General features: G+C 51.8%; 1 protein-coding gene and 1 long non-coding RNA gene across 3 annotated transcripts; one reads left to right on the forward strand and one right to left on the reverse strand.

Moving 5' to 3' along the window:
• Positions 1–2,655: 2,655 nt before the first annotated feature.
• On the forward strand, positions 2,656–15,639 carry LOC133486051 (cytochrome P450 26C1). Of its 2 annotated transcripts, XM_061790656.1 has the most exons (7): positions 2,656–4,074; positions 5,255–5,575; positions 6,830–7,054; positions 9,003–9,278; positions 9,854–10,006; positions 11,602–11,892; positions 13,132–15,639. In XM_061790656.1, exons 2-7 carry the CDS (start codon positions 5,369–5,371, stop codon positions 13,477–13,479), a joined length of 1,500 nt encoding a protein of 499 aa, XP_061646640.1. In that variant the 5' UTR covers positions 2,656–4,074; positions 5,255–5,368; the 3' UTR covers positions 13,480–15,639. The 2 variants fall into 2 exon arrangements, with proteins under 2 accessions (XP_061646640.1, XP_061646639.1); XM_061790655.1 differs by lacking the exon at positions 2,656–4,074 and having other exon boundaries at positions 4,116–5,575.
• Positions 9,403–11,704, reverse strand: LOC133486052 (uncharacterized). Its single transcript, XR_009790896.1, has 4 exons — positions 11,595–11,704; positions 10,577–10,739; positions 10,109–10,481; positions 9,403–9,874 (listed from the first exon to the last, which is right to left on the reverse strand). It is a non-coding gene; the product is annotated as an uncharacterized LOC133486052 (long non-coding RNA).
• Positions 15,640–16,375: the final 736 nt, after the last annotated feature.

Here is a 16,375-nt window from a genome sequence, read left to right on the forward strand (position 1 = left end):
TTTTGGCATGAACGTGTACAGCTTTTTCATAACCTCAAGGTGGCGGCCACCAAACAAAACATTGGAAGAATCCCCAAATAATAATGCGCTTGTCTTCGTTATTCTGCCTTCTAGTGGACGAGCATTGAACTGTTGCTAGCGTAGCGAGACCAACAAAGAGGCGTTATTTGCACTTCATCAAATCTAGTTGTTTATTCTCAGGCCAATTCAGTGAAATTGGATTATTTCACACAGAACAGCGAAGACATCGCAAACCCGACAAGTGTGTGCGTGCGTGCGTGCGTGCGTTTGTGTGTGTGTGAGAATATGCCCCACACACACGCACACACACACACATTTCAGTGTAACTCTAGCTGAAGTCACAATAGTCGTTTTGTGCGTTCGTGTTTCCTCCAAATGTAAACGGTAAACACGACCGATCCCACGTCACTCACTCGTCTGTGTGCGTGCGTGCGTGTGTGTGTGTGTGCACAACAGGTGGTCCATGTGTGTGTCTTCAGGGCAATATGGACGCACTTCCTCCCCCTAAAGGACACTTCCTCTCTTCTTTGTTTACTCCGACACACGCACGCTCAGGTGGGCAGCGAGAGGTCACGTCCTGCCAGCAGGTGTGTGCGCCCCGAGGCCAGAGCGCGTCAGCGTGATTCATCCCTCCATGATTTTCGCGATGAATCGGACGACAAAATATTTGTCCATTTCCATCCCTTCATTCCAACACATTCAAACATTTTGCTCACGACGTCGATGATTGTTTCCCGAAGTCAAAGCAGATGTTTGCGAATGCAAAAACACAACGATGACAATCGGTCTGCTTTCACGGAGGACGGCAGATATCGGAAAATATTGAAATGGGCCAATTTTACGTTCCAGGAGGTCGTGAAAGAATGAATTGATATTTGTCAATTCATTTGAATCGATGAACTGTTGCACCTCGAGCAGTTTATGTCAACACAAATCTTAACGAATGAAGATTTTCAATTTGAATCCGCACGGCTGAGGCCACGCGACCCGTCGGTCGGATTTCTTTGCCACTTCCGACCTGATGTCGCCGCGGCGATGCATCGGGGCCCACGCGCGCGTTTCTCGGACTGCGTCGTCCGCGCTCAGGCTGGGAGAACAAGCGTCTCTTTGACGAGCCGGAGGCGAACGCGACGGTAGCGCCTCGCCGGCGGGGGTCGCGACCCCGAGCCGCGGCCCGAACACGATCCGTCCGGCCGGCGAGCCGCGGGGGGGGGGGGGGCTCGGCCTGAAAGCTAAGGAAGCGCGCGGCGCTCGGGGACGCCTGCGGGGCCCCGAGCGGCGCGTCTCGACTTACTGGCCGCTTCTGTTGACGCGGCGGCGGTCGCATTCCCGACGTCGCGACGTGACGCCGAACGTTACGCGCTTATCGTGTCAGTCGCCGTCACAGGCGCAGTGAGAGTGTCGGCGAACGTTCGTCTCATTTTGCGAGCGAACGCCGCATCTGCGTAGGAGCCGACATTACTCGCGCGCGACCGATCGGGATTTTTGTGAAGCCTGTTCCCAAAGAATTGAAAGTAATAACTTCTTGTTTGGGTCATTTGAAATTTCAAATAAAGACGTGAATTACGGGCAGAACATTTGACTGGTTTACAATACTTTGTCCTTTGAAAATCTATTGTTGCCCAATGTTTGTTTTCATGTTATTCGTGTTTGTGTGTTCAAAAAGATGTGAAAGAAAGAAAGAGAGAAAGAACGGCGCAACTTAGACAAGGAAGTCAGGCAGGATTTCGAAATAAAGGCCCAAATGTGGCCGGCGTCCGGCGGCGTCCCCCGGGAGCGAGCGCGAACGTTCTCCCGCCGTGCGGAATGCGAAGCTTCCGGGAAGGCCGGCGTAACGGAGCCCGGCGCCCGCTTCCGTCGCGGAGTGACGAGCGCGCCCCCGACCGCCGACAGGAAGTCGGGCGGGTCGAGAGGCACAGAGGGCACAGAGGGCACAGAGGGCGGCGTCGACGGATCCCGCCGTCCCGACGAGCCCCGCGCCGCCGAATGTCCGAGCGCGCAACGAGCGTTTCCCGTGGCGCTCGAGTCTCCTGTTACTTGACAATAAGAGGACTCAAGTCAAAGTCCAAAGTCCAAAGTCCAAAGTAGTCCACCAAATCAAGACTTGAATTCGAGGCTCCGGGTTGAAAAGAAAAGAAAAGAAAAGAAAAGACTCCAGTACGAAGTCACCAGCAATATTATTGAACCTTAGTTCAACATATCAGAACATCTTAGTCCAATTCTGAATTCACTGAATTCACTTTCGAGTTTCCGATCTTTCTCGCACTCGTCTTTTTGTCATTTTTGGAAGCTGACAGTTTTTGTTTTTGACGTCTTTTTTGCTGATCGTGTGACACACGTTGACTGACCTTGTGTATGAAATGCGCTCCACAAATAAAGTCGCCTCGCCTTGACCGAGTCACTTGAGAGTCGCGGTGACTCTTCTTTGTTTGCCTTTGTAGGCCATTTATTATACTGCCTCCTGGTGGCCGAGGCGGGCACACCAGAAGGAGAGGCGCAATTCATTGAATTGAAGCATTAAATCAATTTGATGTATTATAGAGTGCTATTTTCCTGATCAAAAAACACAAACACAACTCTTTTGTTTTGTTTTTTTTTGTGGGGGGGGGGGGGGGGGGGGGGGCCAGACCAGAACAGAATAACGGCACTTCCATTCATGTGCGCGTGTGCGATGCCGCCCGACGCCGACGGCAGACGCGCATCGTCCCGTGTTGACTTTACAACACTTTCTCCTCACGCGGCTCTGAAAGGTCAGAGGTGACCCGGCGCAGCCTCCGATGGTGTGCGCGCTTGACGTCCATCCTGCGTGGTCATGTGACCTGGAAGCGATTCCTGGGATCCGCTCTCCACGTGCGCAAGCATTTTGCTGCCGTGCATGTGAAGAAGACGAGGATGAAGAACGTGATGACACAAGCGGTAAAAGTATTTGAAGTAGAACAGAAGTCATAGAAGAATAGAAGTACTCATTCAAAAAGTTTGTCTTTTCTTCTTTCTTTGTTTTTTTTTTTTGGGGAAGAAACCACTGCGCTGACCCGTTCGCTCGGGCTTCAGGAGCTTTGCTGGAGCTATTTTGGAATATACACCTCTGGAAAAGAAACGCACCGGACCCCGGACTGTTGAATCCGTATCGGAATCGGAATCGGAATCGGAATGATCTTTATCTGCCAAGTACGTCCCAAAAAAGCACACAAGGGATTTGTCTCCGGCAGTCGGACGACAACGCGACGTCCCCACTTCGTTGGAATTGGGCTTGCGCAACTCATTCCGTGACATTTTCCTGATGTTTCGTCATTTCCGACGAACGCGTCGACAGGAATCGTCATTGTTTCCTCCCAAAAGGTGGAGGAAAACCATGTGTTTCGGGGAACTTACCGCATGTTTGTTCTTTACACAAATAAGAAACTGAGAACGAAAACACGAGGGAATGGAAAAAAAGAAAAATAGGATAGCATGTTGACCTAATGACAAACGAGCACAATTCATTCATGAGGACGATATGGCTTCATATGACAACCAGATGAGTGAACGCTCCAAAATGATGAGAGAAAACTGTTCCAAAGTCAAATGTTCTTTTATCGTCTTCTTCAAACGTGAAACGACGAGTCGCACTTTTCCCACATCTCAAACCGACTAATGGAGGTCAAGGTCCAATTTGGAAAAATAGCTCACGTTCGAGACGGCGGCAGAAGGGCACCCGGCCGCAGAGAGCCAATCGCCAGCGTCGGCTTCAGGAGGCAGAAGTGACGCGTGCGCCGACTTTTCCAATGTGATCACGTCAAATACGGAACGACGGAAGCTAACCATTGTAGCTTGTGGTAAGCGAGTATTTGTACTTCGTGACTTCCCGCCGCTGCGTGATGACGTCACGAAGGTCCAAAGACTCAGCAAGTCTGTTGTGCTCTTTTTCCTTTTTTTTTCCTTGGAGTTCTCACGCCGCCTACTTAACGTAGCGGCGGTGACGTCACCGGCGAAGGTGGGTCGGCTATAAAAAGGCGCGCGCGTCCGTCCGTCACTTTGCTTCAACTTCGCGCTCGTCGAGACTTCAGCTTGGAGGTGAGCACGCGCACGCGCGCCTCGCGGCGGATTCCGATGCACTTCGTACGCGGCCGGGGGGAGGGCGCGGGGGGGTTCGAACTTCGGCCGGAGACCCGCGAGCCGCGACCGAAGCGGACAAGCCGGCGTCCGCTCTCGGCGCGCGCGCGGGACGTCGTCCGGAGGCGGCGCGTGCTCGCCGCGGGGTGTCCGATGAGGCGCTCGCGCGCATCTGCAGAAATGGGAAGTCACAATGGAGGGACTACTTTTTCTTCACCGATGTCGCCACTCCACATTTTGCGGACGACCGTGAAAAAAACGGACTTTATTTTCGCTCGCACGTGATTCAAATGTGCAAACCTGCACAAATAACGCGCGCCTCACGTGCACGTTCCAGTTGAGGCCATCAACGGACTTTTGGGCTTTCAGCGTACTTTTGAAACCTCTCGTTACTTTGACAAACGTTATGTTTTTCGACCTTGACAAATGACGTCAAAAAGACGTCAATCGAGAGAGGGAAACTCTCCACACTGAAAAAAAAAAAAAAAAGAGTCCTTTGAATCGACTTCATATAATCGTGTTCATCGGTTGCGCGTGAGGAAAACGTGGTAAAATGAGCTTTTGTTTTTGTTTTTTCTGTCATTTGAGCACACGTTGATCACGTGCGACCGATGGAAGCATTTTCTCGTCGTCTTCTCCTCACGGAGCTCCCGCTTGTGAAAGCAACACAAAGACGAGGACGTCGTTTGCCGCATTTTCATCGAGCGCGACCGATGTTCGGAGGGAGTCGATTCAAACGACTTTTTCAAACTTGTATTGAATCCAAACTTGCGTATCTATTTTAATATTGAACCTTGAAACAACGGCGCCAAAATGTCTGCCGCGTCGCAGATGAAATTGACAGAAATCAAATAAATATCGACGGGATCGGAATCTGTTTGTGTGCGCATCTGTCGTGCTGACGGCATATCGTTCCGTGCATTCGATTCCGTGTTTCCGTTATTGTTGCGTGTTTGAAGGTCATTATCTCTTGGTCTTAAGTTGGAAAAAGAAAAAAGAATACAAATCCGCCTATTTTGGGCCGATTTCTTCTTTTTGGGGGGTTTATAACTGCCGAGAAAGTGGTCCGGCCGATTCATAAAATCAAAGACGCATACGAAAGTGAGTGAGTGTGTGCGTGCGTGCGTGCATGTGTGTGCAGGCGCATTCGTGCCCCGACCGGCCGAGACGAGACGAGAGGAAGAAGAAGAAGAAGAAGAAGAAGAAGAAGCAGCCGCCGCGCGAGTGTCGCCCACGTGTGCGTGCGGCCGCCGCCATGTTCCACGTGGCGCACTTGGGCAATCTGTGGGCCGCGACGGGCGCGTCGACGTGGCTGCCGTGCGCGCTCCTGGCGCTGGCGCTCACGCGTGCGCTGTGGGCTTTCCGGTGGAGGCTGACCAGGGACCCCCGCAACCCGCTGCCCCTGCCGGGGGGCTCCATGGGCTGGCCCGTGGTCGGCGAGACGCTACACTGGCTGGTGCAGGTGAGCGCACGTTCGCAGCGAACGTTGGTGTCGAGGAAGTATACGGACGTGATGCTGTACATCTCGTCGGAGCGACGACGGGCCTCTTCTCGGGGAAGCTGACCTCGAGAGCGCCTTTCCTTAACCTTTGTTGAAAAGGTCACGGGGTCAAGGCGGGAGGGAAAAGGGAGCTTCCTTTCCAACGTGGGAAAATGAATTTGACTCCACTTTTCGTTTTTCCGAAGAACGGCTGGCAAGAAACGTTCCCTCCACCAACGCGTGGTTGTCGTATTTTGTTGCCGACGGGGAGCGTCGCTTCACTTTTGGCGTCGTCTCTCTTCAATGTCAACTTGTCATTTTCTCACGCTTGAAATTATGGAAGGTGAAACTAAGTCCGCATTATGATGCTGCCCGCCGTTGTTTTCGTCAAAGGCGCAACGATTTGGTCGACGCCCCTTTTTTCCATGACGACAACTCGACGTGATTCTATTCTTTACGTTGGACTTTTGTCAAAATGATGCAATTCATTCTAAACGATTGTTAAATATAAAGGCGGCACGGTGGCCGACCGCTTAGCACGTCTGCCTGGCAGTTCCGATCGGCTGGAGTTTGCGTGTTCTCCCCCGTGCCTGCGTGGCTTTTCTCCAGGTGACTGACCTTTGCGGTTTCCTTTTCTTTTGCTTCCGTACTCTGGAGCGTCTTCGTGGAGTCGGCAAAGTCTGTCGGCGGTCCGTTGCTTTAAATCCCAAAGCGGCAAAGTATCTCAAAGGAGGCTCCCAAATCGTGACAAAGGGGGCCACTCTCGAGGTCGTTTCCGGTGAATATGTCGAAAACGCCTGCCGACGAACACGCTGCTCGGCCTCCGGGCTGAAAAGCGCGTGCCGCTGGCTGTGTCGAATAAGCGGCTAACGTTGTCGTACGTGTGCGCGGTGCGTGGGCCCGGCCGAGCGTGCGGTATTTAACAGGCCCGCCGCGGTCGCTAGCTCGCAGGCGGGCGACGTTTCCTCTATTTCGGTGCAATGTTCCTGTTACAGTGATTCATTCACGAGAAGAAATATACTTTTGGGCGTTGAACACTTAAGCCCGCTGTGTTACTGTCGCTCACTGTCGCGGCACAAGACGAGCTGAGTACTTTTGGACCTCGTACTTGTTCTCGAACATTTCAAGGCCATTATGAGCATTGGCCGCGTGGGGGCGGTTTTGGGCTACGAGTGGCCGATTCCCAAACGTCCGATCGGTGAACCCACGCTGACGCATTTGGATTTCGGTCCGCAGGGCTCCGACTTCCACGTCTGTCGCAGGCGGCGCCACGGCAACGTGTTTAAGACGCACCTCCTGGGCAAACCCGTCATCCGGGTGACGGGCGCCGAAAACATCCGCAAGATCCTGATGGGCGAGCACAGCCTGGTGTGCACGCAATGGCCGCAGAGCACGCGCATCATCCTGGGACCCAACACGCTCGTCAACTCCACCGGCGACGCCCACGCGAGGAAGAGGAAGGTAGGACATCTCCGAAAGGAGTCCGAAAAAAAAGAAAAGATTGAGAAAACGTGCATCATTTGCGAAAATAGCAGATCCACGTCGTATCCATACGGGAAAAAGATCAAATCCACCCAATGCGGACATGACGACATATGAGGACGCCGGCGAAATGCGCGAGTCACGTAGACGTCTCGGGTCTGAACCGCAGGTGCCGCAGTTCATTCGTTAATGAACAACTCGTCGATTATCAAATGAATCGACGACGATGTTGATCATCGTTTGATCCTTTCGAGACCTCGTTTAACTTTGGCGGCTTCGTATCGTCGTCGTCGTCGTCGCGTCTCTGGACGAGACGCTTCACCCGCATCGCCCGCTCGGTGGTGCTCGGAAGGGCTGCGGGCGCAGAAAGGCAGCCACGCTTCCGTCAGACTGCCCCCTGGGGGGCAGCTGTGGCCACGCAAGTAGCTTAGTGTGACTGAGGAGTGAATCGATGAATGGTTGTCCGATTGTTTCAACAGTAAACATTCTCCGATTGCTGCAACCCTCCATGCATTTGCGAACATCAGCTTTTCCTTTGGGAAACAACGATTTTTTGACTGATCGACCCAGGAAATGTATCGGCATCAATTTATGTGGGCGCATTTTCTGTCCTGTCAATTTCCAATCATTTGCTGCTTTTCAAAAGAGGGATGGAATAAAAACAAGAAATCTTCAATTCGAATCATTGGGGGAAAAAAAACGAATCGACAGATGAATCGATTATTCAGATAATCGTTAGCTGCAGCTGCGTAGCCCGAGGAAAAAAATCAAGCGAGTCATGAATTGGGTGGCGAGGGAAGTCAGAGGTCAGGTCAAAACGTTGGGGATGTTGCGCTTTGGGCTGGAATGAACGGATGAACGGAATATGCACCGCAACCTTCATTTGACCTTGTGTCGACTTTGGAACGCTCGCGTCCGAATGTTCAACGTTTCAGGACTTCGGGCAAAACGACTGCCGGCTGTTCTCCGACACGGAGCTGAAGGGCAAAACTCAGTCAGGGACCAGTTTGGAATCATTCCCTCATTCCCGACCGCCCGATCACGACGGCAGATTTTTGGTGGCTAACCTTTTCCATCACCGATATGTTCCACCGGTGTTTTTTGGGGTGCGTTTGCGCTACTAATGCATCAATCCATTTCCCAGTTCAATTGAATTTGTTTCGAGGTTCCTCTTTATCACATCACGAGATCAACACGACGCCTAACAATTGATCGACGGGAAGCGGCCGCTGAGCGTCATCGGCGGCTTGCGACAGAGAGACCGGAAGAGTCACAGAAAGGCAATCGAGCAGATGTCCTTGGGAATGTTCACGGCTCAAGCACCTGCTGGGAATTTTGCCGTTCAGCTCCTTGTTGTCGAACGGCAAGTTGTGCAAAAAGTGCTGAAATACTCAACACCGCTAGCCTTGACGCCGACGTATCGGCCGATAATCGGCGTTTTATGCTGATCGGCTTTCATGTCATCGGTCGCCGAGCCGATCGATGACGCAAAAGACATTTACTCCGCGTCGCTGTCGCGTATGAATCCAAAAGCTAGTTTACGTTTCGCCTCGTCGCGTAGAACTGTAACTATCCGACGGCCAATAAAGTTTTTCCCGTCTATTTTTGGGTTATCTGCAGCCTGCGCACCACTGAAGTACGGCGCGGGGAACGTCTTCGAAATGCTCGAACGCAACAAATTTGACGAATGCGCACGAGGAGGAGCGCGATCACACGACTTTGTACAATCGATGAGCAAGTCGAGCCGACTCGGCACCCTAACCTCGGCTCTCCGCTCGCCACGCACGCCGCCGCCCTTGTTCTCCGTCGCCGCAGTTTTATGCTTCCGATCGATCTTTTTTCAGTGTTCCGCAAGAAAGAATAAAACTCCCGTTATTCAACTCAAGTAGGACCGGAGCCGGCGCCGTAAGCTGACGTCTTTGTTCAGGTGCTGGCCAAAGTGTTCAGCAGAGGCGCTCTGGAGTCGTACCTGCCGCGCCTGCGGGACGTGGTGCGCCGCCAAGTGGCCGAGTGGTGCGCGCGGCCCGACGCCGTGGACGTCTACGCCGCCGCCAAGTCGCTGACGTTCCGGATCGCCGTGAGCGCCCTGCTGGGTCTGCGGCTGGACGAGGAGCGGGTGGTCTACCTGGGCGCCATCTTCGAGCAGCTGATGGACAATCTCTTCTCGCTTCCGTTCGACGCGCCGCTCAGCGGCCTGCGCAAGGTCTGCGTGGAATTCCTTCTTCGCGTTTCATATTAGCGGGCGGAAATCACATCCCGAAATGAAAAAGACAAGTCACATGACTTAATATCGCTCGCGTTTACCTGCTCTGGAAGTTTAGCGACAATTTGTGTATTGTCTGTATTGTCTTTATTTTAAATTGGCAAAAAAACGTTCCACTCGAATACGCAAACAGAATGAAAAAGAGATTTTTCATGATTCCATTTTCGGCTCAGATCAAAAAATAGAAAATTGCAAAACAGGCAAACGGCTAAAGCTACGTTAGCTCGTTAGCCTGCGCACTCGGTCGAGCGACATCGACGGTGAACGCGTTTGTCGATGTCTGACACGGAAGATGTGCTTTTGCCGTTTCTCTATTCGGTCGATTGCAACCAAACTCCATACATACATTCTGGATATATATATATATATATATATAAATTCTTAATTTGTCAACTGAAAACGCAAAGAAAGCACCAGATACTCTGATTGCGCGCCGTCCCGCTAGGTTGGCCTTCAGATGCGTTCACGGTTGACTTCCTGCGCAGCTCACCGACCGGTCTTGCTGTTCCTCGCAGGGGATCCGAGCCCGAGAGATCCTGCACGCCAACATGGAGAAGATTATCGCGGAGAAGATGGAGCAACGGCGCAACGAACATCTGGACGCCTTTGACTACATGCTGTCCGGCGCCAAGGAGCACGGCCAGGACCTGAGCGTCCAGGAACTCAAGGTGCCGGCCGGCCTCGGTTCAGACGCCGCTGATCGCGTTCTTTAGTAATCCGCGGTCAAATATGGGCGACGTTCCGCCAAATCTGACCAAAAAAGCACTCACATCAAGCAGAACAATGACTTTGACATCCATCCGCGCATCCATTTTCCGAGCCGCTTCTCCTCGGAGCCCGTCCCCGGCTGTCGTCGGGCACGCCCTCGACCGGTTGCCAGCCAATCGCAGGACTCGGACACCAATTTCTTTTCTTCTTTCGTGAAAATCTCAAACAAAGTACTTTTGACAGAATTTACAAGTATAGAATTGACACGAGGCAAAAATGCATGAACGCACTCCATGAATGGTGTCCTCCTCCAGCGTTTGCTCAACGGGCCGGCTTTTTATGACCTTGCGCACAAAAGCTTGCAAAGTCTTATTTGATTCTTCTGTTGGCAGTGGATGGGATCTTGGGTGGTCGTCATTCTCCTCGAAGCACAACCTGTGCAGTTTAGAAATATAACTAGTACTATAAAAATACATTTGTTGAAATTGCTGTCGTGGGATGTGAAGACAAAAAATGACGCTTTCAATGACCTTTTTTGTCTGGAATGGGAGTCGGATGTACAACTTGGGAGTTTTCAAAAATCCATACGATTACTCGAGAAGACTTTTTATCCATGACGTGTTTGGCAAGGGTTAAAAAAAAAAAGGCTTCATCGCGATCCTAAAAGACGCTCGACTCGCGGATGTTGAATTCCTGGAAATGGAAACTTCAAATCAGTACTGGCAACAGAAACAGAAACGAAATCATGTTTTGATGTAACAATGTCGATAACGCGAGCTGCAAGCGAGTGACCTTCGTCTTCGTCGGATGAAGCTCGCCTGGCTATCCGAGAGGGAGTTCAGTGTCTGACGATTGCGGATCCCGTTTCTTCAAAGCGCTTTGGTCACCCTTTATTCCCCGCATGATCCAAGGCGTCATTCCTGTCAGTCGCAGGAATATTTTTCTTGCCTCGGCGCAATACCTTTCTAATACCGAAAGCGTTTTTATTGATTTGTTTCATTTTGTCGTCTCTCTTTTCCACCATTCTGTTTGTCTCTTCTCATTGTCTCTCGTCCCCCGCCGGCCCGCCCCCTCCTTCTTCTTCCTCCGAGGGCGCGACATTCACCTCGAGGCGTTGTCGCCCCCTACAGGGTGCCGATCCTCACTGCAGTTATCCAGAGGCTTGACGATCGCACGAACTGCACAACCCCCCGCCCCCCCCCCCCCCCCTCCCCCACCCACGCACGCCCGTTAAAAAACGCCATTGACATCTTTAGACGGCATTGGCAGGGAACGAGTTAACAATCGGTTTAAAGATTTTACTGATGACTTGAAGCAGCCCACAGCCTCAAATCCTCGGCGGAGGGCCTTCGGGTTGTTCCAAAGTCGAGGCTTGAAACTAAAGGTGACAGACCACTTCCCGTAAAATGTTTGTTCAGTTGTCAGAAACGTCATTTCTATTTAAGCCCCTAAGAGGATCTTCAGTAGAAGCAACGAATGCGTTTACATCCGGATGCTTTCAGAAATTGGAGCGCCCCCGACAACGGTCACAACGAAATTCTCGCTTACCTTGCAGGAAACGGCCGTGGAGTTGATTTTCGCCGCTCACTCCACCACCGCCAGCGCGTCGACATCTCTGCTGCTGCAGCTCCTCTGCCACCCGGCCGTGGTCCGACGCCTTAAAGCCGAGCTGGACGCCGAAGGCCTCACGAGCACCGGAGAAGGTGGCGAAGGTCTTCGGGCGCACTTGAGCCTGGACGAGATGAGCCGGCTGCGCTACTTGGACTGTGTCATCAAAGAGGTTCTGCGCTTCCTGCCGCCAGTTTCTGGAGGGTACCGGACCGCCTTGCAGACCTTTGAGTTGGATGTAAGTAACCGTCCATCCCCTCCCGAGAGGAAGTTCATATCCATAAACGTGGACCAGAATCCAGTAAATGAAAGTTTGTTCGCAGCGCCATGCGGTTGACACGCAGATCGTCCCGTTCTTTGAGAAGGCCCGGCGACGGCCTCCTCATCCTTAAATGCCCCTCGGCTGGCCCCGCCGTGCCCCCAATTTGTGCAGGAGGCTTTGTGAAGTTGAAAAAGATTTGAGAGGAATTCCCAGGAGACTATTGTGGGCCACATGAGGCTATTGGTGCCGGTCTTCCTCAGGGTAGAACTGGTCTATAGTGCACAAATGTCTTTATGTCTGTTCACTCAAGCTCATCTTTGGAAAGCCTGAATTAGCAAGGCCCGATCAGGTAATTGGGCCGGAGTTAAGAAAAAGCTCCTGTCAAAAGAAGAAAAACCACAAGAGACGACAAGTTTCCTCTTGCAGCTTCTTTTCAAACACAGAAGCGAAGCCAGTTTGTTTTCTTCTCTTGGAACTGCTCGTGTTACCTTTTTTTCTGCAGTATCCTCAACTCCAAAGCGGAAGAAAGGGAGAAGTGACCGCTGAGTTCGGCTCGCTCACCCGGTCGCGTGCCCGTCGATCCAGGCGGAAATTGCTCTTTCGAGCTCCACACTTTATGTTTCGATGCCACCGATTCACAACAGACGTGATGTCGAGATGCGGGACGTGCGGCACGTTCCTCAAGAAAAATCTTCTTCGTTGCACGTCCGCAATTTTTGTCTTTGTGTTTAACCCATCACGGTTGTGAACACACCGAAGCGCTTCAGGGGATCGGGATCGGGATCGCTATAGCGTATCTCTCGGCGGAGGACACCACAGCCGTGGGTCCGGATGGTCCGTTGCCGCGACCTCTCGAGCTGTGCCCGCGCTTCATGAGGTCCCCGCGGTAGCAACGAAGATCTTAACCACTTGGTCGCGAGTGCCCGTAGAAAAGCAATTGATGGCGATACGAGCGAGCGAGCGCGTGGCAACGGAAACGAGGCAAAGCTCCGCCAGAACCCGGGCTCCGCAGGGTGACCGTCTGCCAGAGTGGAAGGCCGGCGGCGCAATAGAGAAACATTCAAAGCAAACTTATCACTCCAGCCAGAAGTCGCGTGCGCTTTTGCTTTCTTCCCGCTCACTAGTGCAAGGGTTAAAGGTCACACTTTCACACTAAATTTCTGTCCAAGGCTACGCAGTTCACGTCGGGTTCTAAGATTGTGTTTGTGGTCTCAGGGCTACCAGGTCCCCAAAGGCTGGAGCGTCATGTACAGCATCAGGGACACGCACGAGACCGCCGCCGTCTTCCGAGCTCCAGAACTCTTTGACCCGGAACGCTTTGGGCCGGACCGCGCGGAGAACCACTCGTCCCGCTTCAGCTACGTGCCCTTTGGCGGTGGCCTGCGGAGCTGCGTGGGCAAAGAACTGGCCCAGATCGTTCTAAAGACTTTGGCCGTGGAACTGGTGGCGACGTGCAAATGGACCCTGGCCACCAGGGACTTCCCCAAAATGCAGACGGTGCCTATCGTGCACCCCGTCAACGGACTCCACGTGCGCTTCACGCAAAACCGGCAGCTTAGTTAAGTAAGACTGCCTGGTCCGAAAGACCTGCGTGGTAGTCCCCCCCCCCCCCCCCCCCCCGTGTTTGTGTGTGTTCTGCTGACATGAAACATGTCTGTAGCACGGCGGGTTATCTCCTGTATCCACGTTTCGGGACCTTCTCGGACTCAGCGCTGCATCAACTCTGGTCTCGTGCGGAAAGAGTCCGCTCCTGCAACACTCGAGACACGCCCACAACAGACACACCCGAGCAACACATTCAGACCTGACATCAGCAGATTCACTCCTGGTAATACACGTTCACACCTAATGGACTCCTCAAGCCCAATTCCAATGAAGTTGGGACGTTGTGTTCAACAGAAATACAAACAGAATCCAATCATTTGCAAATCATGTTCAAGCTATATTTCATTGAATGCACTACAAAGACAAGATCTTTCATGTTCAAACTGATCAACTTGATTGTTTTGAGCAAATAATCCTGAACTTTGACTTTTCTGGCTGCAACAGGTTCCAAAAAAGTTGGGACAGGCGGCAAAAAAGTTGAGGAAGTTGAGGAATGCTCATGAAACACCCGTTTGGAACATCCCACAGGTGAACAGGCTCATTGGGAACAGGTGGGGGCCAGGATTGGGTAGAAAGTTCGGCGGTTATACAGTTCAGCGCTACGTCCGTAAGTGCAACTTGAAACTCTACTATGCAAAGCAAAAGCCATTGATCAACAACAGCCAGGAACGCCGCCGCCTTCTCTGGGCCGAGCTCATCTAAGATGGAAAAGTGTTCTGTGGTCCGACGAGTCCGCATTTCAAATTGTTTTTGGAAATTGTGGACATGGTGTCCTCCGGGCCAAAGAGGAAAAGAACCATCCGGACTGTTTTGGACGCAAAGTTCAAAAGCCAGCATCTGTGATGGTGTGGGGCTGTGTTAGTGCCAATGGCATGGGGAACTTACACATCTGTGAAGGCACCATTCATGCTGAAGGGTACATACAGGTTTTGGAGAAACATATGCTGCCATCCAAGCAACGTCTTTTTTACGGACGTCCCTGCTTATGTCAGCAAGACAATGCCAAACCACATTGTGCACGTGTTACAACAGCGTGGCTTCGTAGTAAAAGAGTGCGGGTACTAGAATGGCCTGCCTCCAGTCCAGACCTGTGTCCCATTGACAATGTGTGGCGCATTATATTCTTCTTCTTCTTCTTCTTCTTAAAATACGACAACGGAGAGAGACCCCGGACTGTTGAACAGCTGAAGCTGTACATCAAGCAAGAATGGGAAAGAATTCCACCTCCAAAGCTTCAACAATTAGCGTCCTCAGTTCCCAAACCTTTATTGAATGTTGTTGATAGAAAAGGTGATGGAACACAGTGGTAAACATGGGACCCTGTCCCAAATTTTTGGGAGCCTGTTGCAGCCATCAAATTCTAAGTTCATGATTATTTGCTCAAAACAATCAAGTTGATCAGTTTGAACATGAAAGATCTTGTCTTTGTCGTGCATTCAATGAAATATAGGTCGAACATGATTCGCCAATCATTGCGTTCTGTTTAGCACAACGTCCCAACTTCATTGGAACCGGGCTTGTACGTTTACACTTGATATCAACAGACTCAAACCTGACACATTTCACACCTGATGTTAAAACGCATTCAGACCTGGTATCAATCCATATTCACACCTGAATTTGTCAATCTCAGCTGGTATTCCATTCACAACTGAACTCAGCGCACGTTGGTACCCGAGCGATGTCAATGCAGATTAACGGCTGATATCGACACACGTTCGCACCAGATATGAATTGTCATTTCCACGCGATAACAAGACAACGTTGGCACGTCAACGGAACATCCGTTCACAACTGAACTCAACACAAACAGATTCGCACCTCGTAGGAACACATTTCAGCTCGACACATTCACACACTTTGTCGCAACAAGTTTACGTGTGATCTCAGCAACCTAATAAAGTGGGCAGCGTGCGAGTGTGTGGGAGAACGCGCGTGAGATGAAGTGGAAGTTGAAAGCGGAGGATGCTGTCAAATGAACTGATGATGACGATGATGGTGACCAATAATCCGCAGGAGTTCGCTCTGATGTTTTTGGACTCTTTGTGTGCGTGCGCGTGCAGATTGTGTAGATGTTGTATCGTGGCTGTCAATGAACAATTCAATTGTTGTTTTGAACATGACTTCTTTTTGTCTCTATGTGCACACACACACACACACACATACACACTGAAAGCATAGTGTGTGCGTGTGTGCACGTATGCGTGAGATGTGTGTGCCCATGTGTGTGATGTGTGCGTACGATGTGTGTTGCGAATGCATGTGAAAGGTGTTGTGTGTCTGAGACGCGCGTGTGTGTGTGTGTGCATAATTAAGTGTATACGTGTCTTGTGAATGCGTGTAAAATGTGTGCGCATATGCGTGTGAAATGTGCGTGTGCGCGCGTGGAGGGGGGCACAAAGAGGCAGGCCGGCCTAACGAAGCGATCGGCGGTTCCGTCGGCTGTGCCAAGGTCGTTGCAGTCGCTGCGGACTTGGCGACATTTCGGAGCGGGAGTTCAGCGCGGTGCCACCCGGCCGACGGGGTCGCCGACCGGTCAGCCGAGGCGGCGGGCGGCCCGGGAACGCCGAGGCCGCAGCTGACGAGGCCTCCTGTCGTTTGGAAAAATCGGCTTTGGGATTCCGCACGACGTCACGCGAGCTCCCGTCAAACGATGTCGTCGTCCAAAATGTTCTCGCTCGTGCCGCTGTTTTCTTTGCGTTTATTTTCATCCCTTCCCTTCAAGTCGCTCTCGCCGCCTGCGTCGTGCGTTGTCGTCGTGTGTCATCGTGTCACTTCGCAGACAAAAATAGTCCGCTTGCGACAATCATCTCGTCTTTGTCGTCTACAAATGTTCCGCAACCAAAACGAAGCG

Source organism: Phyllopteryx taeniolatus, chromosome 11 (genome assembly GCF_024500385.1).
Source record: "Phyllopteryx taeniolatus isolate TA_2022b chromosome 11, UOR_Ptae_1.2, whole genome shotgun sequence".
Taxonomy (NCBI): Eukaryota; Metazoa; Chordata; class Actinopteri; order Syngnathiformes; family Syngnathidae; genus Phyllopteryx; species Phyllopteryx taeniolatus.

What these genes read in the sequence shown, in the direction of transcription:
- LOC133486051 (XM_061790655.1), top strand. Translation starts at nt 5,243, where the DNA reads ATGTGTGTGCAGGCGCATTCGTGCCCCGACCGGCCGAGACGAGACGAG. An exon ending in CGCTACACTGGCTGGTGCAG is followed by an intron (nt 5,576 to 6,829) that starts GTGAGCGCACGT and finishes TTCGGTCCGCAG; the next exon opens with GGCTCCGACTTCCACGTCTG. An exon ending in CCCACGCGAGGAAGAGGAAG is followed by an intron (nt 7,055 to 9,002) that starts GTAGGACATCTC and finishes GTCTTTGTTCAG; the next exon opens with GTGCTGGCCAAAGTGTTCAG.